The sequence below is a fragment of the Pseudochaenichthys georgianus genome, chromosome 12 (assembly GCF_902827115.2).
Source record: "Pseudochaenichthys georgianus chromosome 12, fPseGeo1.2, whole genome shotgun sequence".
NCBI lineage: Eukaryota > Metazoa > Chordata > Actinopteri > Perciformes > Channichthyidae > Pseudochaenichthys > Pseudochaenichthys georgianus.
Window position 1 is genome coordinate 678,370 of NC_047514.1, and position 23,368 is coordinate 701,737.

The following is a 23,368-nucleotide window of genomic DNA, read 5'->3' on the forward strand; positions in this document are numbered from 1 at the left end:
ATTTAACTAGGGCAAGACACATGCTTCATCTGCACCTATGCACTTTATGCTAAAACGTTGCACTTTTATTCAACCTTACAAATAAACATTTTTAAAGACTGTATCGTTCGCCGGTTTTCAGTTTTTTTATTGTGCTCTGCTGCAAGTCAAACTATACATGAGTAACACATGCGTCACTTCTGGGCAAAAAGCACGGCTCCCCCTTTTGTGAGAAAACAACGCTTTCATTTGAACGGCGGTCAATTCGAATTCTGAAGTTTTTACCAATCCGATCAGAAATGTAAGAAAACCGTGGATTTTTTGGGCAGACAGGCAAACGATACGTTAAGCCATTAGAAATCGACGAGCGGGCTCGATACATGGTTAAATATAGCGATCGATGTCCATAGATGAGAGTAACATCTACGTGACTTTACGGCCCCGCCCACTTTTGGGGGAAACAACGCGGTCATCTGAACGGCGATCGAGCCTGAAGCCACAGAGCTCTTTCTTCTTAGAGGAAGTCCAGACACTGAACTCTGGATTTGTTTTAATGTTTGAGGAGCAATAAACGACAGCAGCTTGTTGGCTGATACAACTATTATCTTCCGCCTCGCTCATGAGAGCAACAGCTGGAGATGTTACAGCCTCGCCTACTGATTTTAATTCAACCGTATATCGAGCCCACTCGTCGATTTCAAATGATTTAATTAACTGTTTGCCTGACTGGCCATCGTGACCGGGCTCTCTGAAGATCAGAACATCCACGGTTTTCTTTCACTTCTGATCGGATTGGCAAAAACTTCAGAATGTGTTTTGACTGCCGTTCAAATGACAGCGTTTTTTCCCCCCAAAATGGGCGGGGCCGCAACTTTCGCCCGGAAGTGCCGTAGTGCTACTCTCATGTATCCCTAGTGGAGCAACCGAACTGAAATCTACGGAAAAAATCTACAACAGTGAAAGCAATTTGCGATGATGTGTTCGTCTACATGCGTTTTATCTGTTGGGACTTTGCTCATGCTGCCCTTCTTGACCAGGTCGCTCTTGGAAAAGAGATTGTACCTGGTTTAATAAAGGCTATATATGATCAGCTGACCAAAGCAACGCTGTTCTGGATCCAGATGAATAAAGTAGGATAATAATAGTTTTAATATATGTCACCAACTCATTTATAAATATCGTCTGTTCGAAGCAATCTGAAGTCTTATATAAGCCTCTGCCTCTCCTGCGGATGTTATGTCTCCACACACGGGGGGCAAACACTCCCCCATCTATCATCAAGCGAGCTGCTTGATACAAATATGTCATTAAATAAAAATGATTTTTATATCTTAATGTTAGAAAGGATTCCTTTTGGTTACAGTAACATCTCCTCGTCGTCCCGTTTCCACCTTCTAAACGCGACCGATATGCAAACACTAAACTCTACATCGTGATGAAGGAGCACGCGGCCTTAGGGGATTTTTTGACACGTCTACTCGATGCTTTTTTTAGTTTTGCTTGTCTGTCTTTTACTGGTAACTGTATTCTGTGTGAAATTAGCCAAATGTGAAGCACTTTGAACTGCACTTTATGAAAGGTGCTACACACATAAGATTACTGTTATTATTATATTATCAAGGGTATTTATATTGATCTGTCCAAAGACGAGCAGGACATGTTGTGGTGCTCGTGTCTTTATTCTTTATTATTTTACTCTTTATTAGAGACACGTCTTCATTCCTAATGTCCTCAAATACTTCATCTCATTTGCTAAAAGACAAAGTAGAAGCATCTGGAACATCTTAGTAAGAGAAAGCAGAATAAGTCTTTTTAGCAGAGTAGCAACATTATGTCGTTGTACTGATTGCATTAGTGCCGTGGATATGATTATTATACTCAATTTAGTGTGTAAAGCATTTCAGCCGGGTCGCTTTACCCCCTCAGCGTTTATTGGAGAAGTGACCACGACATGTCAGCCTGCATGGTGAGTACAATGCGACCAGAGGAACGATGGTATGAGAACGTAGCAAAGCTCAAAGGCCCGAGGTGAAGACTTACTGCTCCTTCTTGGGCTTGGTGTTGATGTCTCCCAGCACGGTGATATCGGAGAAGTCTATCCTGAACTTGCTCAGCAGAGTGGCCATCCTGCAGAGAACAAAACACAGAGCTTTAGGAGAGATCCTGCAGATCTGAGTCACCCTGCAGGCGGCCAATAGCTGCGTTTCAACATGGAGGGGGGGGGGGAGGCAGGTGGGACAGCTTTAGAGAGAGAACACTGTGGCATTCTGGGTACGACATTCTTTGCCACAACGTCTGCAAGCTCAGGGCTTAAGGGAGATCAAACTGTTTGTTGTTACACGATGTAACAAATACAGCATGTTGACATTTTCCAGACACAAGAGACAAACATTAAAGCTACACTTATAAACAAGCATATGATAAATATGATGCTTCTTTTTGAAGCTGTTGAAGCTCATTGCATAGGAGGCGAAGTCCCTCCCTTTTCTCCATGGGACCTTATTTCTGAAAAAGTATGTATTGAAGTCGATGGAGAGAGAAAGATTATCTTTCGATCCCGTTTGAATTGAGCCACGAATTACACACATGATGTTTGTCAATCTTAAAGATCATTTTGAAAGTCAAAAAATGTAAAATGTGTCGTAACACTTTTTTTTGTGTAAACCGCTCAATGAACTACATCTCCCGTCTCGCTCCACACACCAGACGGCCGTCACGTTGAAACATTTCACTCCTTTTTTCAGAACGAGACGGAAAGTATTAAACGGTGAAAATCACTCCACGTCTGGGCGCGTTGAGAGCTGTGCACACACACAAGGAGTGAGTCGGTTCCTGAGCCGGCATGCGGGACCGGGACTCTGGGATTTGTAGTCTTTCTAGTTGCGTATTTTTCATCGTCTTATATTTCAACAGTTTTACGACAAACTGTGACTTTTTTACATGGAAATTATTTTTTAAATTGCCAAACATCATATGTTGTAATTCGTAGCACAATTCAAACGGGTTCGAAATGAAGATACGTTTCTCTCTCCATCGACTTCCAATGCATATTTTTTCCAAAATAAGGTCCCATGGGTCGGAAGTAGATGGGCGGGACTTCGCCTCTCTATTGCTTTAACGGTCTGCTTCAGTCTCAGAGCTAAAGAGAATATTCCTCTGAGGAGTTGAATGGAGACCAAAACCGAGCCAACAGAGAGAATTAATGCAAACGCTCTGTAATGACGACAAACATGTGATTTTTTTAGCCTATAAAAATATTATTTTTGTTCCATTCTGTATAAAAACTATTGTAAGTGTGGTAAAAAAAAAAAATGGTATCAAAATGAAGGTGAACCGAATTAATTAAAAGAATTCAGGATACGAAATATTTTAAGGAGATATACCACTGCACTCTACTCGCCCATTGTCAGATATGGGTTTGATGTGTTGGTTATAAGTGTAGTTCACACACACACAAAGTGCACTCTCACACAGAGACAAAAGGCTCGGCCAGTAGCACCGATTGAATCCAACAGAAGAGGTTCATACACTTTTTCACCAATGACTTTCAATGACTTCTCCATGCCCTTTACCTAATTTTCCATGACCAAAACAATTACTCTTTCTCAGCGGGTACCACTGAAAATGGGTCATTTTAACATGGAACAGGAAAATAAGCAAAATACCGCGACAGTTAAATGCATTTTAGGTTCATTACCATACGACACAGTATGTATCATCATTACAGTATTACTATTTCGGCGATTAGATAAAATATAAATTATATTTGATGCAACTTTAGTTACATTTCCATGACTTTTCCAAAACATTTGGAAAAATATTGTTTTCCAGGGCCTGGAATTAGCATTTTGAATTTCCATGACTTTTCCAGGTTTCTAATGACCGTAAGAACCCTGTGTATAGATAGATGCTACTGTCAATACTATAGTGTGAAAATGTTCTTGGATATCCACCTTGTGTTATGAGTTCAGGATGTGGCTAACCTAGCTTAGCATAAGACTGGAAGCAGGGGGAACTAAAGCTCAATGACTAACATTTTGAAATTGGCAATACGTATTTGTGCTTTTTAATAGATAGTATTGTCGTCGTAGTGAGAGTACATTGTTCCTGGAATACTGGAATACTTGGCGAATGGATACACTGACATATTTGTTCCTTAAAATATTAGACAAACAGTACATGTACATGTGAGCTTCAGTCGTTTGAGGGTTTCAGTATTTTAACTAGCTAAGCTAACTGTTTCCCTCTGCTTCCAGTCTGTATGCTAAGCTAAGCTAACCACATCCTCACTTAAACCCTGTACATAAACATGGGATAAATATTGCTGTGTCACAGTAGCAAAGAAAGCTTTACCTCAAAAGCTTTTATGGATAATTAGCAAACATAGAATTAGAGTCAATAGAGTTTAAGTGTGTGTCCACTCCACCGAACGTTATATAAGCAAAGACAAACCATAATATTGAGTAATTAGATGATATGAGAAAACGTCTCCCCACAATAACAAGGAAACGACCATTACGGCCACACTGACATTTGTGACGAGGATTGAATCCAGAGGGACGAAAGCTGACAGGAAGTTCACATGCTGAGCTGCTGCTGCGCCTCACAGCTGGCTGCTCTGTTTACTCTGTCTATTTACAGCCTTTCTTAAGTGCTTTCCACCACTTTCTAGTCTGGGTTGGAACATTGCAAATTGATCTCGTTACTTACAAGGCAAGAATATTCTCATATATATATTCGACTTAATTAACAGAGACTTTAAACGTGTTGTCGACTAAAGATTCAGTTAACGTTTAGTTGCCTTTACACGCATCGTTAGGGCGGGTGGTAATTACATTTAACTTTAGATTATGGTATGGTATGCTTACAAGGCTTTTGAAAACAGGATCATCAACAAAAGCAATAGGGGCGTTGAAATTAATTGTTTCTACGATGCGGACGTGGGCGATTCTGCATCGATGCAGTGACAGACATAATCGATTATAGCGTAGTAACGTTGCTTCCTGATTTTCCGGCCGCGGCTTTACAATAAAGTTTTTTTTTTCTGTCGCTTGAATATCAAGTCGGTCGGTGACGCAGAGATCAGGGAACAGACGGGACAGCGACTCCAAACACGGAGCAGTCTGCTTCATCCACCAACACAAGAACACCAGTCCAGAACCAACAGCAGAAGGACCCGCTCTGAATCAGTCCGCGTCGCTGCGGCTCAGAGACACAGGGATTTATGTTTTTTTTTTTTTTTAATATTCGCGTTACAACCATGTCAGGTTTTTGGTGGATTTAAGAGGATTGCAGAGTATGAACGTCCTCTTGCTATTTTCAGACGATATATACGTGTGTAAAGTTTCTGAAGGCAGTAGGAAAGCTTCCGCTCACCGTCTCCTCCGTTCCTCTAAGCCCCGCCCCCTCCCTGAAAATAATGAGTGACAGGCTGATAGTGACCTGATAGAAACGTTATTATTCACGTAATCACTGATTGAGATATGAAGCTAACTTAGTCTCATACATTCATGGGATTTATGGAACAGAAGACAGAGAATGTAAGTGTGCACCCACATGCACTATTTTGGTTTTTATATGCCGTTGTAAATACTCCTGTTGTGTTCAGACTCAGACCGTGTGTGATGCCACATTCAGGACATTCAGTGTCCTTTTTTAACAGAAGGCCGCGGCTAGAAGCTGCAGCTCGACTGCAGAAGCATTAGCTTTTTGTTTTTCAGGATGGAACAACTTCACACACGGAGGCTAGAGCTATGCAATCGATTTATTATGGTTTATAAATTAATGTCAAGACATTTATGTTATTGATTTCTGAAGCACTTTCTAAATAATAAAAAGAGAGTTCATATTTACTGCATGTATTCATTGATGAAAAAGAATCCATGTGCAGTCATATAGAAAATTGAGGATGTAACGCACGATGCATCGTGATATCGAATCGAAGACAGGATAATCGTAATCGAGTCGTGAGACCAGTGAAGATGCACAGCCATAAAAAACAAACATTGTGCTGCTTTCTGTTTTACGGGCCGTCCACACCACAGCTTCCACAGCTTCAAAAACGGTTTCCAACGCGTCTGCCCATTCACTTTGAATGGGGTGACGTCACGTTGCCTCGCTTTTCGCCGAACTGAATTGTGGGTAGCATAGCGGTCTGTCTCCGGCGTAGCCAGCGCCAGCCCAATCAAATCCCGTTTCTGAAATCTGACAGCTGAAGCCGTAGCCAATCAAACCGCGTCTAAGCTGGGAGAGATATCCCGCCGTTCATTTCTATATTTCAAAAAAGATGGAGGAGAAACTAACTATCGCCGTAGCGAATCACCCGGTTTTGTATGACCAGACCCTCTTCACCTCCCGGGATACAAACCGGAGGAACCAGGCATGGAGGGAGGTGGCAGAGACAGTGGGGGAAACTGGTAGGTTTTCGCCTGTTTTTGAAGCTGTAGTGTGGACGCTCCGTTACGGTTCTTGTTTCGTCTCGTGTTCAAACCCCTTTAGTTTATAGAGGTGTGTTTGCCTCTCACTTCCCATCCTTTCCTTTTTAAATAAGTTGTCCTGCCAGAGTTTCATGATCAACTCGACACCTCTCTGTGCTTCCTGGGAACTACATGTTCCCCATATATTAAAACGTTTTAGAATTACATTTTTTTTGTAACGAGGGCCATCGGTGACCTCTGCCAGTCAGGGTCAGTATTCAGAATGCATGTTAGACAAGTTGCACATCATTACATCGGGATATTAACGGGAACATGTCAACATGTAGTATGCATGTGTGAGCAGGAGGCGGGCGAGGTGCTGAAGGGAAAGCAGGCATATTATCTATTTCCTTCAAAGTAACGATTGCTCTAAACAAAAAGGGTTAGGATCTGCAGGTACTTGATCAAAGTGAGTCGCAGCTTCACTTCCTGCACATCGTGCTTAAGTTAACCCTTAAATGTGACTCATCACTTACGCTCGGCGGTCGTGGTCGATCCTGTTGATCTTTCCTCCGATGAAGACGCGGATCTTGCAGTCCTTCCACCTCTTCTTGTTGGTCAGCAGGTAGGGGATGAGCAGGGTCAGACCTGGAGACATCACACACACACACACACACACCATCACACACCGGCCTGTTTATCCCTCAGCAGAGTGTGATAGAACACACCGTCACATTTCGCAGTGTGTTCAACACCCTTCATGACTCCATGCGCCCCGCTGGGCTCTCACACACACCCAACATCACTCTGCCCAATAAAGCGCACTGCCCAATAAAGCGCACACGGCCCCGTCAGCTCCACTGATGGATCTTTCTCACCGCGGGGGGGGGGGGGGGGGGGGTTTCATTTCCCTGTCATCAATCTAAATTCTAAAAATCTATTTGCTGTATACCACTTGGTACAAGCATCTTTTGGCAACATGTTTATATACTCCACTTCGAGCGATAGATTAACAAAGCACTTATATACTAATAAAGAACTGGCTTACCTAAAGCCAGTTGAGTAGCACTTGAAATGTTTAGCTCTGAAGCCTGATGTACTTTATGATTCTGTTTTCTTCAAGGTTGTATTTTGTTGGTCGAACGCACTTATTGTACGTCGCTTTGGATAAAAGCGTCAGCTAAATGTAATGTAATGTAATATGCAAAATGTTAACATGTGAATTGAAGAGAATCATTTATTTGTAGACATTAATTGGTTACTCGAATGCACATTTTTTAATGTATATATATTTCTATGGACACTAAGCTCAAAACAAAGTTAAATGAGGCAGAAAGCATAGCTTAAAAAAAAGTAGCTCTCCTCGGATTTTTTGATCAAATAACTTCAATCCTATGTTGAATTTATTACATCATCATTATGTGAAATACATTTCAAATTGTACAAAAAAAAAACCAGAACATTTTAAGTCCGAAGGTAAGAATGAAACATTTACAGAGAGTGAAATAATAATTTAATGCCAAAGATACTAAAATAAAGTTAAAATAAAGTTATACTTTTCAGATAAGGTTCAACAGTGGCTCAGTCAGTCGGAGCTTGGACCGTGAGCTGTAGGGTCGCCGGTTCAAGTCCCCGACCAGACCTAACATATGGAGTGTGGACTGCTACTTGGAGAGGTCCCAGTTCACCTCCTGCCCTGCTGTGGTGCCCTTGAGCAAGGCACCGGGCACCCCCCTCACTCCCATTGCTCCCCGGGCGCTGTACAATAGCTGCCCACTGCTCCTAGTACTAGACCCCTGGTACTAGGATGGGTTAAAAGCAGAGAACACATGTCACCGTGTGTGCTCTGCATGTGAGACCATTAAAGAGGGGTTCATCCCTCCCAATTCTATGTTCGTTTTGACTCTGAACAAAAATGCTTAACCTTCTGACAGATTCGTTTTAATTTGCCGACAAAAGGGCGATGCACGTTTGCTCGCCTTGGAGACTCAAAAACATGAAATGGGCGTTATTCTCAAGCAGAGGAAACTAGAGCCGTGCGTCTCACAGCTTTTGGACTGCAGTCGAGCAGATGGGTATGGTAGACGACTGAGACTCACCTCCATCGTCAAACAGCCACCACACGTCCACGGTGCCTTTCCCCTGCTTCTGCTGGAACTGCTGACTGGCCGCCAGGAGCCTCTGGTCGGACACGTTCAGCGGCATGGTGGGGCTCCTCTTGTCTGCACACAAACAACACAGCAGAGATGACTTTAGATGGCAAAATAAAACAAGTACTAGTTCGGGGAAGTCAGGTTGGACAGTAAGAAAGTATCCCATGTTAGGATCAGTCATGAAAGGACAGCTGATCAGTAGCATTGTGTTGCTTTGTGCTTGAAACGATAAAGCGAAATATCTAATAAAAAAAAGAAAAAGGCAACTCGGCACTAGCTCGATCAGTGTTTCCCCCGTACAGATCTAATATACATTTTCCAGTCACTTCCTAAAGTTAGATGCACCACGCTGTACCAGCAGTTAGTATCTAATGTTACGTTTAACAAAGCATCAAAGTAAGAAGGGGAAAGAGATGTGCTCAAATGTCTTCAGAAGCATTTTATAGTGTGGGTTTGTAGATTAATTTCCCATCTTCCAGCCTGGCACTATACGATAAAAAACTAATAGCTTCAGTGTCTCCAAGTTCATTTGAGTGATGCAATGAATAATGTATTATAAAGTATCCGGTCATGGACTGCTTTTAACTTTCAACTCAAGACAACACCCTCACATTGCTTGTTTCTCCCAAGCCAAAGCGATTGTATCATATAAGGAAATGCAGCAAAACCTCGCATTTAATGTTTGTTTATTTGCCTGTTTATATCCATGATGTTATGAGATAAAGGAGCTGCCATGAAGTTGATGGTCATTTTGAATTTGTACATTTGTGTGAGTATAAAGTCTAGATATCTGATGGTTGATCTTAATGAACACAGGGGAAACAGACACAGGAGAGCTTCCTGTCACACAGCAGTCACCAGAGAAGAAGCAGCAGCAGGCGAGACACACTGAAGACCAGAGGAGGAAAAGTGAAATGTTGGCACACACAACATTTAATACTTGAGACTTGGACGGAACTATCACACACAGCTTCAGTGCTACAAGCCGGAGACTGTTAAGAGAGCAGGAGGAAGAGGAGAGAAGGAAAAACGTTATTCCCCAAAGCCGAGAAGAATGACGTGGAGAGACGAGACAGAGACAGCAGGGAGAGGACGGCATGTTAATACAGTCCAAACAGAGCAAGGCGATAGGAAGAGAGAGCAGAAAGACAAGGATTAGGGCAACACAGTAAAGTGGAAATCCTGCCTTTTTTCAACAGGGGCCGAGTTGGAGCTTTGCCATCGTCCTCTTCATCTGTGGGAAAAAAGAAGAGGGAACAAACTCTGAATTAAGGTGAAATGTTGATGTGATGTGCCGTCAACTTACAACCCCCACGATGAAGTTGCAACAGCACAGTTATTAAATAATGTATAATGACACACACCGCTATCTGTGAGCTTTGTGCTGACTCAAGATCTCTGAAACCTCTCGGGCCATTTGCAGACTCACGCTAACAGAGTGGTGCAGTGAGGATTTTTTTTTATTATAGGCGGACCCAAAGTTAACATAATAAAAAAAGCAATTGAATTTTCCCAAAGGATTTTGGAGTATTGCAGAGAAAAATATCTGTGACAAACACATATTCATGATATTTACACGTTTAGTTTGGCAGGTTAATCTCCACATATTAACACCACTTTATGATATTTGAATGTAAAATAAATCGTAACAAGATAATACAGAACTGCATGATGGTCACGTGACTTCACATCAACTACGCTAAGCTACAGGCGGCTAATGTTGGGCTATAAAGGAACTACAGCACGGTCACATGACTTCACGTCACCACCGCTAAGCTAAAGGTGGCTAATGTTGGGCTATAAAGGAACTACAGCACGGTCACATGACTTCACGTCACCACCGCTAAGCTAAAGGTGGCTAATGTTGGGCTATAAAGGAACTACGGCAGGGTCACATGGCTTCACGTCACCACCGCTAAGCTAAAGGAGGCTAATGTTGGGCTATAAAAGGAACTACAGCACGGTCACATGACTTCACGTCACCACCGCTAAGCTAAAGGTGGCTAATGTTGGGCTATAAAGGAACTACAGCACGGTCACATGGCTTCACATCACCACCGCTAAGCTAAAGGTGGCTAATGTTGGACTATAAAGGAACTCCAGCACGGTCACATGGCTTCACATCACCACCGCTAAGCTAAAGGAGGCTAATGTTGGGCTGTAAATGAACTACAGCACGGTCACATGACTTCACGTCACCACCGCTAAGCTAAAGGTGGCTAATGTTGGGCTATAAAGGAACTACGGCACGGTCACATGACTTCACGTCACCACCGTTAAGCTAAAGGTGGCTAATGTTGGGCTATAAAGGAACTACAGCACGGTCACATGGCTTCACGTCACCACCGCTAAGCTAAAGGTGGCTAATGTTGGGCTATAAAGGAACTACGGCACGGTCACATGACTTCACGTCACCACCGCTAAGCTAAAGGTGGCTAATGTTGGGCTGTAAATGAACTACAGCACGGTCACATGACTTCACGTCACCACCGCTAAGCTAAAGGTGGCTAATGTTGGGCTATAAAGGAACTACGGCACGGTCACATGACTTCACGTCACCACCGTTAAGCTAAAGGTGGCTAATGTTGGGCTATAAAGGAACTACAGCACGGTCACATGGCTTCACGTCACCACCGCTAAGCTAAAGGTGGCTAATGTTGGGCTATAAAGGAACTACGGCACGGTCACATGACTTCACGTCACCACCGCTAAGCTAAAGGTGGCTAATGTTAGGCGTGAAGACGTTAAGTTGTCTCATTCAGACATGTAGAAGCTTCTGATATTCAGAAGTGGGGAATTTATTGACGTATTTTATGTTGTAGAACACAACGTAGATATCTCTTCAACTTGTGTTAACCACAGACCTTATTTCACCCAAAAACTGAGACGAGGTGACTTGAAGTGGTAGAATGCCGACTCATTTCAGATTTTAAGGACTGATTCCTGCACCCCCAGACACGCGAGGGGACTAAATCTACTGTTCCAATATCCTGGCTCTACGCCTGGTTTCAGATGAAATTCTCACAGAGCGCGAGTGTGATTCAGAGTGGAATGAAATGTGCACACAGTGTGTTAATGACGGCTCAGGCTGGAACTAAGAGGATTACCCAAATCAAAGCATTCACCTTAATGCACACTACACCAAGCCAACAGTGTGTGTGGCCCCTCTGTAGTTGTAATCACTAATGTGTAACCAAACTGACACATTCATATTCCTGTCGTACAACTCATTCCTGAGCAGAATACAGCTTCTTCAGCTCCACAGGGACTCTGTGATCGAAAGGCTGTTGTATTATGGAAGTTTGCAAATGTGTCAAGACAACAGACGAACTGGGAAGACATTTGAGTTTATGTAAATGGTCATTGAAGCAGGAGCTAAACAGAAAACTGTCTCAGAGATATTCTGGGGAATAGAACTCAAGTTTAAATGTGATAAGTAGATTTGGGTGCCATGTAGTCAGGGGAATTCGTTGAACAGATGGAATATTGTACCTGTACTTCAACCATGACATAATTTTGTCCTGCGTCCACGGAGCTCATCCCACAACAAGACGATACAATAAGGCTGATCCGTGTCCGTAAAGCTTGATCAAATGTAACAACAATACCATATTATTATTAAATACTCTTAAGAAACGTCGTCATGACTCCAGACTGGACGCCGGTGGGGGGCTCTGGGAACACTTTGCTTGTTTGCTTGCTCAAAGTTGCGTGGGTGGTACCAATACATCCTGTGGGACCACTGGAGTCATGGGTCGCTGAGGCCACTTCCTGTGTGTGTGTGTGTGTGTGTGTGTGTGTGTGTGTGTGTGTGTGTGTGTGTGTGTGTGTGTGTGTGTGTGTGTGTGTGTGTGTGTGTGTGTGTGTGTGTGTGTGTGTGTGTGTGTGTGTGTGTGTGTGTGCGCGTGCATGTGTGTGTGTGTGTGTGTGGAGGGACAACAAAGGCAGCCATTGATGGATTAAGAGGGATCTCAGGGACTTGTGTTCAACTGATTTCCTGGGGGGAAAGCCGTCCTCTACAGTATTTATATTTCTCCAATCAGCATCAATATTCATAATTTCACTCTTTTTAACTTTCCAAATTTGATCAGCTGCTTGTAAAGCATGTGCCAGGACCTACACAATAATAGAGATGCTTTAAATAATACATGTTGACAGGAGAGGTGGAATAAGTACTCTTATCTTGTACTCAAGTAAAAGTAGAAGTACTCAGATCTTGTACTCGAGTAAAAGCAGAAGTACTCAGATCTTGTACTCGAGTAAAAGCAGAAGTACTCAGATCTTGTACTCGAGTAAAAGTAGAAGTACCAGAGTGTAGGAATACTCTGTTACTAAGTAAGAGTATTTCGCTGCATGGTAGATAAGTGTGAAGGTTCGAGCTACCTTTCTGCGGGGCGGGGCTGTTCTGCAGGCTGGTGGCTTTGGAGGAGGGTTTGGACGAGTCAGCGTCAGAGTCTTTGCTGGTGTCGATGGACACGATCACATCCTTCATCCCCGACTTCTCCTGGGAGGACAGCAGCTCATCTGGGAGGAAGTGAACAGATGGAGAGGACGGTGGGAATAAGACAAAGTGAGGGTGAGTTCAAAACAACAACAATTAGATTTGAGAACAATATGGTGGTTGGCTTTCAATTTGATTATTTGACTTGTGACATAAACGTATGGCATATTGTGTTCCACGTCAAATATTACACATATATATCTGAACGCTTCCTTGACCATGTTGTGTGTGTGTGTGTGTGTGTGTGTGTGTGTGTGTGTGTGTGTGTGTGTGTGTGTGTGTGTGTGTGTGTGTGTGTGTTATACCTTGTCCTTGGATATGAGACACATCGAGCCCCTCCTTCAGGCGCAGAATAACAGCACCAAACTGGAAGTCAAAGGCATCACTGGGGAGGAGAACAGAGAAATCAAAATATTTAAAATCAGCAGTGGTTAAAACAAGAGACCGAATGATGGACAGTTCAACAGGAGGACAGATGGACAGCAGGTTCACACGTGAAGGGAGAGAGGGTGGTGTGGACTCTGCGTCTCAGCGGAGGCAGAGGGCACATTGCTGAGAGATTAGCGTGGTTTTAATGAAGCATCCCTGGCCTTCAGCTCTAATGCAGTAATCCCTTAATGTTACAATCAGTAACTCCTTCACTCACATAACTGCTGCTGGGAAACGGGCTTCACATGGGGGGGACCCGGTTCTGTTCACAGCACCAGCAGCGCTAACTTCTAGGTCAAAGTGACGATTGCGTGTCCTACCCCTGAGCCTCACTAATGGACATTACAGTACCTCAAAGGGCGCTAGACCTTCTCTCACTGGGCCATCTGTTGACAACACACCTCATCATTATACTCGATTACTTCAGAGCTTGACATTTAAAGGGGCCGTATTATGCTCCTTGGGGTGTTCCCTCTCCTGTAGTGTGTTCTATAGGTGTGTGTGCATGTACCGTACTTTTCGGACTATAAAGCGCACCGTCATATAAGCCACAGCAGCTAAATTGTCCGTCTGTCTCGCTCTCGTTCTGTCTCTCGGTTCCACTTTTACTTTGGCGCGCTACCTGTCTCACTCTTTTCCGGCCTCCAGCTTTTCCTGCTGGAGCCCGCCGCTTAGAGGTGGCGGGCGCGGACCGGTCATAGAGCCCATAGCGTTAAAGGTGGTTAATTTTACCTGTGAAATCCATAGATTTAGGAGGTTCCCTAGTGGCCGCTAGCTGTACAACAAAAATGGGGGGAAAAGTCGCGGCTTATAGTCCGAAAAGTACGGTAGATGGTCTGAAGATGGCATTGAAGACAATCATTTATGTTTAGACATTAATTGGTAACTCGAATGCACATAGCTTATGACAAAAACAATAGTTCTCCCAGTAGTTTTTGATCAAATAACTTAAATCCTATGTGGAATTGACTAAATAAATATGTTAAATACATCTCAAATTGTACAAAAAAACCTAATCTAAAAGGGTAACAACTAAACAAAGTCATTTACAGGGAGGGAAATAATAATCTAATCCAGATACAAAAATGCATTTTCAATTTGTTGTTGTTGCAAAGGCTAAACCCCTGTGCTTCCTCCAGGGAGTGTCTCTAGGCTCCACCTACTGGATCATGCTGATGTAGGTCTCCACGTTCATCATGTCTCCGTCCCTCCAGTCGTTCTTGAAGCCCATCACCAGCATGTTGGGCTTCAGGCGGCCCAGACCAGCAGCCTGGAGAGGGACGAGAAATCAAACTCAATCACTCCTGCACTCGGATTCAACAAGGCTGGATACATTCCAAGGAGTCATGTGTCCTCCGCTTGCATGAACACATATATTTAGACTCCCACGTACACCGTCCCGCTGCCACAAATACTCACTATAGCAAATGTAGATTAATCAGCAGCTTAAAATAGTCCCAAATTATCTCCAGTTTGAGCAGCGTTAGACAAAAAATGACTGTTTTTAGAATGAAGCTATACTCATGTGATGCTCATTAGTAACCAATGGGCATGGAGATTAGAGTAGGGAAAGATTAAGAGAGTCTTTTCATGAGAGTTGTAGGCTACGACAAAATATAAAATAATCCCAACAGGGGGCGATTTCTATCATTTGTGTTTTCCCAATTCTTCATTCCTTTTGGAAACTTTTTAAACAGTTTATATCTAATAGATGAGAGTAACGCCTGGTCTGCCGCAACGAGCGGCAGGAGCGAGGCTGTCAGCATCAGCTGGGTGCTTGGCTTGCTGTTTAACTCACCTTTTTTGTATCCATATCTACAACAACAATAACGTCAAGCCTTTGGGCTCTGAGACTACGGGGCGGGCCGAGGACAAATACACATGCGTTAATCGCACGTTAAAATAATTAGTGGCGGTAAACTTTTTTTGTATAAACGCGTTAACTTGACAGCCCTAGTTTAAATGTCTCTTTCACTTGTGTTGCGTCTTAACATTTGTCGTTGTTTGAAGTTGCAAACGGAGCTGCCGTGATTCAAGAAACATGTCACACTTTATCTTGACAATAAAGTGATATCGTCGTGTATTTTTAAAGAATGTGCCATAATAAACATGCGCTCATCAACAGCCACAAACAGAGTTGTTGGAGTCTTGAACAGTGTTTGCCTGTCAGCGATTGGTTGAAACTCTGTCCTCCTACCTGCAGCAGATATTGAGCGCCCTGCCTCATGTCCTCTGCAAACACCGGTGTGTAGAAGGCCTTGGTCTCGTTCTTCAGGAGCCAGCGCTGGTACCGCGCCTGATCGTTAGCCAGGTCTTTGAAGTTTGGCCTCCTGTAGCCCTGTGGACACACACAGAACATGTAACTCATCTCACAGCCCTGCTTGGAATTCTGTACGTCTATATTTAAACGGGTTAGTCATCACAGAAAGCTTATTTTACTCGGGAATGTCCTCTTCAAAATTGTCGTTTACTTCTGAAGAAAAGCTGCTCTTCAGCGAGGAATCTGTAATGCCATTAGCTGAGGATGTTTAACAGATCAGAAACACAGAGCTGCTTCACTGCACAGAGCCATACAATTCAAAATGGCCTTCCATTGTGGAGCAGTTATGGCTGGCAGGGGAATTGCAAAAGGCTTTTTAAACCGTGTATTCAGGAGTGGAACAGACGCATCAACGGTTTCCGCTGAGGACCAGTGATGTGTTCATACCTCCGTCAAAACACAGGTAAGACATCCCACAACTGTGATGAAGCGTTAAAGGGAAAATGATCTTAAATTAAATAAACAATGAACTTCCTCAGAGCAAGAACAGGAAGCCTGATAAGTAACTGTTGAAGGAGATCATCCTTACTTTGACATTGGCCTCGTTACGGCTCAAAAAGCCAATATTGGCACTTTTTTTACTTGTATTCACATATTTAAAGACATGTTGGTATTGAAAAGGATTATCAGCTGTATGGTTTTTATTTAATCCAGAACTACTCAGACGACAGTTGTGAATAAACAAGTGTAATACTGTGGAATGATTGAAAAATAAGCTAAAAGCTGAGCATGTTGAATACGACTTGATTGGAGATGGTAGGTCTTAGAAATGGACAGTTAGGTATAATTTACCTGACCATCAAAGGGCCCAAACATAAGTGTCAAACATGTCAAAGAAATGACAAACTTTCTTAGTAAATACTTTAACTAACTTTAACAAACATGTCAAAGAAATGACAAACTTTCTTAGTAAATACTTTAACTAACTAACTAAATACTTTAACTAACTTTAACTAACTAATACTTTAACTAACGGCTGATGTTGGTTTTGTGTTTCGCATTGAAAATGACGTCATGGCTCCGCCTACACTGCGTTACTATAGTTACTGCCCCAGCTACTAAACTGTAATGAAAACGCAGCATAAAGTGAGCCTGGCCTACCGAGGCCTAACTGTACCGTACGAAGCCGTGCGAGGCCCTGCAGTGGAAATGCGCCATAAGAGTAAGTGAGGACTTTACACATCCACTAAATGATAGATTTACGGCTGTAATCCGATCCAGGGGCACATCATGGTGTTAAGCCTACAGTGCAGCATTGTGGGAATATTCAAGGTGAAGTTAACAGGACCTAATGAGCCCTGACTAGAATGAAACAGAAATAAAGCAGTTATCTGCACAGGCTGTATTTACCGTGGCATATTCAGATAGAAACTAACCTTCTACCAGATCACAGGCAAACATAATCCATTCATTCAAACACATACTATGTGAAATGTTACCAAGCTATCAGTTTAATAAATGGGAAAGGGTTAACATGAACCCTAACCCTAATAAAGGAGAGGTTTTACAATAAAGAATGAATGGTTAAGGAATTATTACTCCATAATTAACACAAGGGCTGCATTAAGCTACTATCAGCCTAACATAATCATAACTTCGGCTCAGACAGTGCAATAGTGTGAGGGAGAATGCATGGAGTCCTTTTACCATGTGCTGTGAATGCTTACAGTTTAATGTGCAAAATCAAGCTTTTCCTTTTTACTATTCAAAAAGTATGCTCGTTAGGTTGAAGCCGTTTAAGTTTAACTGCACTTGGAAATGCTCCGCCGCCTGAAGTACTTTTGACAGATGTTATTTTGGAGCATGATCAGATTTTTGAACATAGCTTTATGACGGGATAAAAAAGACAGATGATTATTTATTTACTTCCACTTCAAAACAACATCCCTAACGATGAGAGAAGGAGCCAAAATGCTTATTTAGCGCGAGTTAATTATTTCCATTCTTGTTATGATTTTAGATTGCGCACATTTGTATTTAATTGCAATTCATGGCAATGGTCACATGGGTGTGGTTTATTGGTATTCAGGCCACCTGTTGTTTGCTGGGAATTTTGTTTTGACAACCTCTTGTCAAAACAAAATTCCCAGCAAACAACAGGTGGCCTGAGCTGGCTCGAACATGTGTGGACAGTTTGAAGTTGTTGTTTGTTTATTTGAGTCACGAAACATCTTTAAGCTATGACGTCTCTACAGGACTCTTTTACTTGAAACGCCTCAAAGCGATAAGGCGACCTTAGCCCCTAAGCGATGAGGCGACCTTAGCCCCTAAGCGATGAGGCGACCTTAGCCCCTAAGCGATGAGGCGACCTTAGCCCCTAAGCGATGAGGCGACCTTAGCCCCTAAGCGATGAGGCGACCTTAGCCCCTAAGCGATGAGGCGACCTTAGCCCCTAAGCGATGAGGCGACCTTAGCCCCTAAGCGATGAGGCGACCTTAGCCCCTAAGCGATGAGGCGACCTTAGCCCCTAAGCGATGAGGCGACCTTAGCCCCTAAGCGATGAGGCGACCTTAGCCCCTAAGCGATGAGGCGACCTTAGCCCCTAAGCGATGAGGCGACCTTAGCCCCTAAGCGATGAGGCGACCTTAGCCCCAAAGCGATGAGGCGACCTTAGCCCCAAAGCGATGAGGCGACCTTAGCCCCAAAGCGATGAGGCGACCTTAGCCCCTAAGCGATGAGGCGACCTTAGCCCCTAAGCGATGAGGCGACCTTAGCCCCTAAGCGATGAGGCGACCTTAGCCCCTAAGCGATGAGGCGACCTTAGCCCCTAAGCGATGAGGCGACCTTAGCCCCTAAGCGATGAGGCGACCTTAGCCCCTAAGCGATGAGGCGACCTTAGCCCCTAAGCGATGAGGCGACCTTAGCCCCTAAGCGATGAGGCGACCTTAGCCCCTAAGCGATGAGGCGACCTTAGCCCCTAAGCGACTGTTCAGTGGGAGTTTTGTCGCTACTATCAAGTTCCTTTCTGTTAACATCGCCTAAAGGCCAACCAGAGGGTTTCTCCTCACCGTGCGGATGTGACCGCAGATCATCAGGCCCACGTTCTTGGTGAAGCTGTAGACCAGATCCAGGAGAGCAGGGCGAGAGTTGGGGTATCCCGTCATCACCAAACACTGGGGTCTGCACACACACACACATCAGCATTTCTACTGTATACATCACTATTGAATTCTGACATTAACAGCATGACTAGCTTCTAAAAGTGCAGCCCCTCTTCGCCCTGACCTTCACGGCGACCTCTGGACTTTAGCACAGGACAAATACGGAGCAGAGTAGCGCACATCAAAGAGAATATGTTAAGCACCGTGAGATTTAATGGAGGCGGTGAGAGGAGACAAGAAGGAGCTCAGAGTCCTCCTGAAGACAACCAGAGACTTTAATCTCTGCTCGCTCTGCTGCCCTGGCAACATAATCTCTGATACGTAATAATAACACTACCGGCTTCAGGTGTGTTCAACATCATGAATCAGATTGTTTTATTTATATTATAAGCATCAGAAACAACAGCCTGGGAGGATATTAAATCATAAATAATATAATGGTTTTGATTATTCAAAGCGATTCATTTTGAAGGATTCTTGCTTTATTATGTTCGTTTCTTCGTGGGTTAAATGCGCTTGAAGTTACTTTGAATAAAAGCTTCGGCTAAATGAAATGTAAAGTAAACAAATGTGATGTATCAGCACTGAAACGTGAGGCTATCGCTTATACTTCAGCATGCTAACAGATGTCTGCCTGATTATGATTGGCTGTATCTGGTGAAATACGTAATAAGATACGGGGCTGCAGATGGAAACGAGCTATTAGCTAAAGTCTGGCATAAAACCGTATTGGTATGCGTGGTCCTTGTTTAAATAGAAACTACAATTAGCCTAGTCCAACTGTAATGCTGGTAACTGCAGATGTGTGTGTGTGTGTGTGTGTGTGTGTGTGTGTGTGTGTGTGTGTGTGTCTCGTGGGGGTGCTTGGCTGTGTGTTGTACCTGAAGTTCTTGACGTGGTCCTCCACTCCGCTGAGGTGCAGAGTGTGTGTGAGGGCCTGGTGGTAGGTCAGCGCCTGGGTGGAGGAGCCCCAGTTCACATCTGGAGAGGAGGACGCATGCGGGCAGAAACACACGGCGTGTTTACAGAGAGCAGCGACCCATGTGGTGTCACAGGCAAGGGAAGGCCTCGCATGTGTGTGTAGCTGCGTGTCAAACTGAGTGTGCACACAGGTGTGTGTTCAGAGCTGCTTTGTGTTTGCAGAGGTGCACACATGTGTGTTGTGTAGCAGCGGGATGTATTCAGTCACACTTTGTTTACTAGTTTCACTTCATGATGGCAGCAGGCAATGTTTTTAAAAATGCCACGGCACACACAAGGCCCAGTCATTTCTGTCTGTTATTTGTTAGCAATTCTATATGTGCAACAACACATGCAGAAAGAAAGGAATACAAGTCATCATGATGTGTCTGTAACACTTATTTAGAGCATCTTTAAAATGTGTCAGTACAACACCCCATGAGCTCTGTTGTAGTTAATCTACATTATTGAATATTTTCTAAGCTTTTGTTCTTGAAAATAAAATATTAGTTTGTCAAACTTCTTCCAGGATAAGGCATAGTCTTCTCTGAACAACGTATTTAGATCTGTCAGATATTTAGCTCATTATCAAAATATTGAATATTTTTATTGAAAAAAATGTTTTTGTTCTGAAACAAAATATGCTAGTTTCGTATTACAGGGTCTACGCAGGAATCCTGAAGTCAAAGTAAGACCTTTAAAGACCCTTTCCATACATTTTAAGACCTCATCGCGACTTGGAGTTCTAACCGGTTACCTTGGCGACACACTTCACCTCACATTGACTATATACAGTATTGAGTGTCCTTCCTCCTTATCTTCCAACCATTTGGACGCAGACTTGCATTTCCCCATAACGATGTTGCTTAGCAACCGGCGTAAACGGACCTTTGCGCGCCATCAAGCAGTGAGCGCGCGATGTCCTGTTCAGATGACGTCAAATCCAACGGGATGCCATCAATAAGCTACAGAATCACACGACACACCTACGCCATGACTACATTCAGGCAGACTGTAGAACACAACCTCTCTGGACCATTTATATACTTATAGGAAACAAGCTACAAAATGTAATACCTTAAAAAATGCCGTTTAATACTTTCTAAGACCCCCTAATCCTGTGCTGTGCTCACTGACCACAGACTAAAATATGTTTTTCTTTACGAGTTCATGTTACTGTAGCAACACATCTAACAAGGAATATTAAATTAATACATTTGATCATTTTGGTCAAGAATCATAATTTGTTATATATCTACTTGTTGCATCATGTGAACATAGCTTCAGCGATGTTGAAATGATTTGTCGAGTAAAAAGGTTTGATGGTTTAGTTTGGAAATTCTGCGGTCTGTTATTTCTTAATAGCAGACTGTTGCTAGGTATAACAGACGGTTGCTAAGAATGCTCTGATCAAAGACCACGTTTAGTCATATCAATCTGCAGAAAGAAGTCCAGTACATGTATAGTCAGCTGTGGCCAAAAGCACAACATAGTTTTCTAGTTGCTCCATCAGAAAACTCCACGGATTATATGTTAGAAAACAGGAAATATAGTTCACCTGGCTTCTTGTAGCTGACGTAGATGAACAGCCCCAGCACGATGACGTTGGTGAGCAGAGCCGCCCACCAGTTGATGACGAACATCACCACGCAGCACAGGACCGCTCCGGCCAGAGACACCCACATGTTGTAGTATTTGAAGCTGGGACGCCATCCTGCAGCAGCGAGGAAAACACGTCACGACATCGCCAACAAAAACCCCTTCGAGAGCTCGTCACAAACCGTTTCATAATGTTTGAAATATTAATAATAATAATGGTAAAAGTGAGGAGATGAACTTCATGTTAAGGTTGAGTAAAGTCAAGGACTCCTTAACCCAATTAAGTCGGACCTGTCGTTTGAAATTAGGACATATTGTGGAGACATTGTCATAGGTATTATCATGGTCTTAGAATAGTTCACGTTGCTGTTAAATGCATGGATAACGTTATGGTTGGATATGGGCTGAGGTTAACACACGGGAGTTAGCAGCCTGAAGGTTATACCAGCTATTAGACGCCGTATGTGTTTACTGGGTTCCACAGAAACTAGACTAGGAGGATTTTAGTGATGGGAGACTGTGTGCAGTTACACAATGACAAGAGGCTAAATCAAAGCACAGGACATAAAGGGTACGTCGTCTCAGCCCCATGAGCGGGGAGAGAACACCGAATGGGTAGAAGTGTTTGCAGAGGCAGTACAATCCACAAGATAATGTGTGTATTACTGCTCGCCTCTAATTTAGTCGTGTACCATTTAGGTCCGTGTGATTTTATGACCTGGCTGGAGGAAATAGAAGCCGATAGAGAATCTGTACCTGGAGTTCTGCTAGAGCTTTGGTATTGTGGGGGAAAAAGCAAACAACTCAATATACAAGAGATCCACTACTGGAGATGCATTTCAGTAAGATATTCTCAGTGTCCAAAGAAATGGAGATATGTCCTCACATGCCCACCATGTGATCGTCTGCCTTTCACCATCTGTGTCTTAGATTTAAGTTTCCACTTCTTTCCAGGAAAAATGTAATCTAAAGTATTACTGAATCCCTTATCAGACCAAATCTTTCTACACAAGAGGCGCGTTCACACCGGAGTACTTTTCCCGTTTAGTTCCGATAGTGCCTGGGAATTTGCGTTCACACCAAAGAGAGAACTTAGTTCATGAGAACTTTTCCCCCCTTTTCAGTCCCTGCTAGAGAGCAGGTGGTTTCCTGGGGAGAAAAAAGTTCCAATTTTTTGATTGGCTGGGCGAATTGCAAAAAAACACGCCCCGTAAAAGTTTTTTAAAGCTGCCATTGTATTTACTGGCATTAGCCCTGCGTACTAATGGAGAGAGACTAACTTATGGCAACACAAAAAAAACATGGGAGCGGTGGAGATGAGGAGGTGTCGGCGTTGGATCAGAGTTGGTGACTGGCTTCAGGAGAAGCTGCTGGGAGTCCCAGCAGCTTCTCCTGAAGCCAGTCACCAACTCCGGGGACTTCCGGCCGGGGACTCCGGGTGGCAGTATACGCCGTGAAGTTGTTTGCGGCCTGCCAGTAAACCCAAAGCAGAAGAAGAAGAAGTGACGTCAGCGGCTTCATTTGCCTAATATTCTCTCAGGGACTTATTCCGGTGTGAACGCGATCGGCTCTTAGTTCCAAGGGGGGAACTAAGTGCTGGGAGCTAAGTACGGCAAAGTACTTGGTGTGAAAGCGGCTATTGTATCAGATGGAGTTAAGATCAGACATTTGAAAAGATAGAAACAGCTTTGGTTTGTGGTTTTATTCAATTTGATAAACTATGATAAGGTACTTGCACCAGCTACTTGTTACATATATCACATGTCCCGACTCAGATCTATTACATTTATATCTATAACATTGATACGACAGCTGAAAGGAGACAGCGAGAGAGATGAGGACATTAACCATGATGGAGCCATTACAGACTTGTTATCACTCACACCTGATCCTCTCGGATCCTTCCTTTC

The 23,368-nt window shown here is 43.4% G+C and overlaps 1 protein-coding gene across 2 annotated transcripts in view; it reads right to left on the reverse strand.

Moving 5' to 3' along the window:
* Nucleotides 1-23,368, reverse strand: part of slc12a2 (solute carrier family 12 member 2) — an 85,923-nt gene that overhangs the window by 7,141 nt on the left and 55,414 nt on the right. The window contains exons 14-24 of one of the 2 annotated variants that reach the window (XM_034095380.2): nucleotides 21,418-21,573; nucleotides 19,781-19,880; nucleotides 18,807-18,918; nucleotides 15,676-15,816; nucleotides 14,642-14,748; nucleotides 13,355-13,434; nucleotides 12,932-13,072; nucleotides 9,735-9,782; nucleotides 8,495-8,617; nucleotides 6,932-7,043; nucleotides 2,020-2,106 (exon numbers count right to left, since the gene is read on the reverse strand). In XM_034095380.2, the coding sequence (XP_033951271.1) occupies nucleotides 2,020-2,106; nucleotides 6,932-7,043; nucleotides 8,495-8,617; nucleotides 9,735-9,782; nucleotides 12,932-13,072; nucleotides 13,355-13,434; nucleotides 14,642-14,748; nucleotides 15,676-15,816; nucleotides 18,807-18,918; nucleotides 19,781-19,880; nucleotides 21,418-21,573 (1,207 nt within the window). The remainder of the gene's footprint in view (nucleotides 1-2,019; nucleotides 2,107-6,931; nucleotides 7,044-8,494; nucleotides 8,618-9,734; nucleotides 9,783-12,931; nucleotides 13,073-13,354; nucleotides 13,435-14,641; nucleotides 14,749-15,675; nucleotides 15,817-18,806; nucleotides 18,919-19,780; nucleotides 19,881-21,417; nucleotides 21,574-23,368) is intronic. The other variant, XM_071204933.1, reaches the window with a different exon arrangement.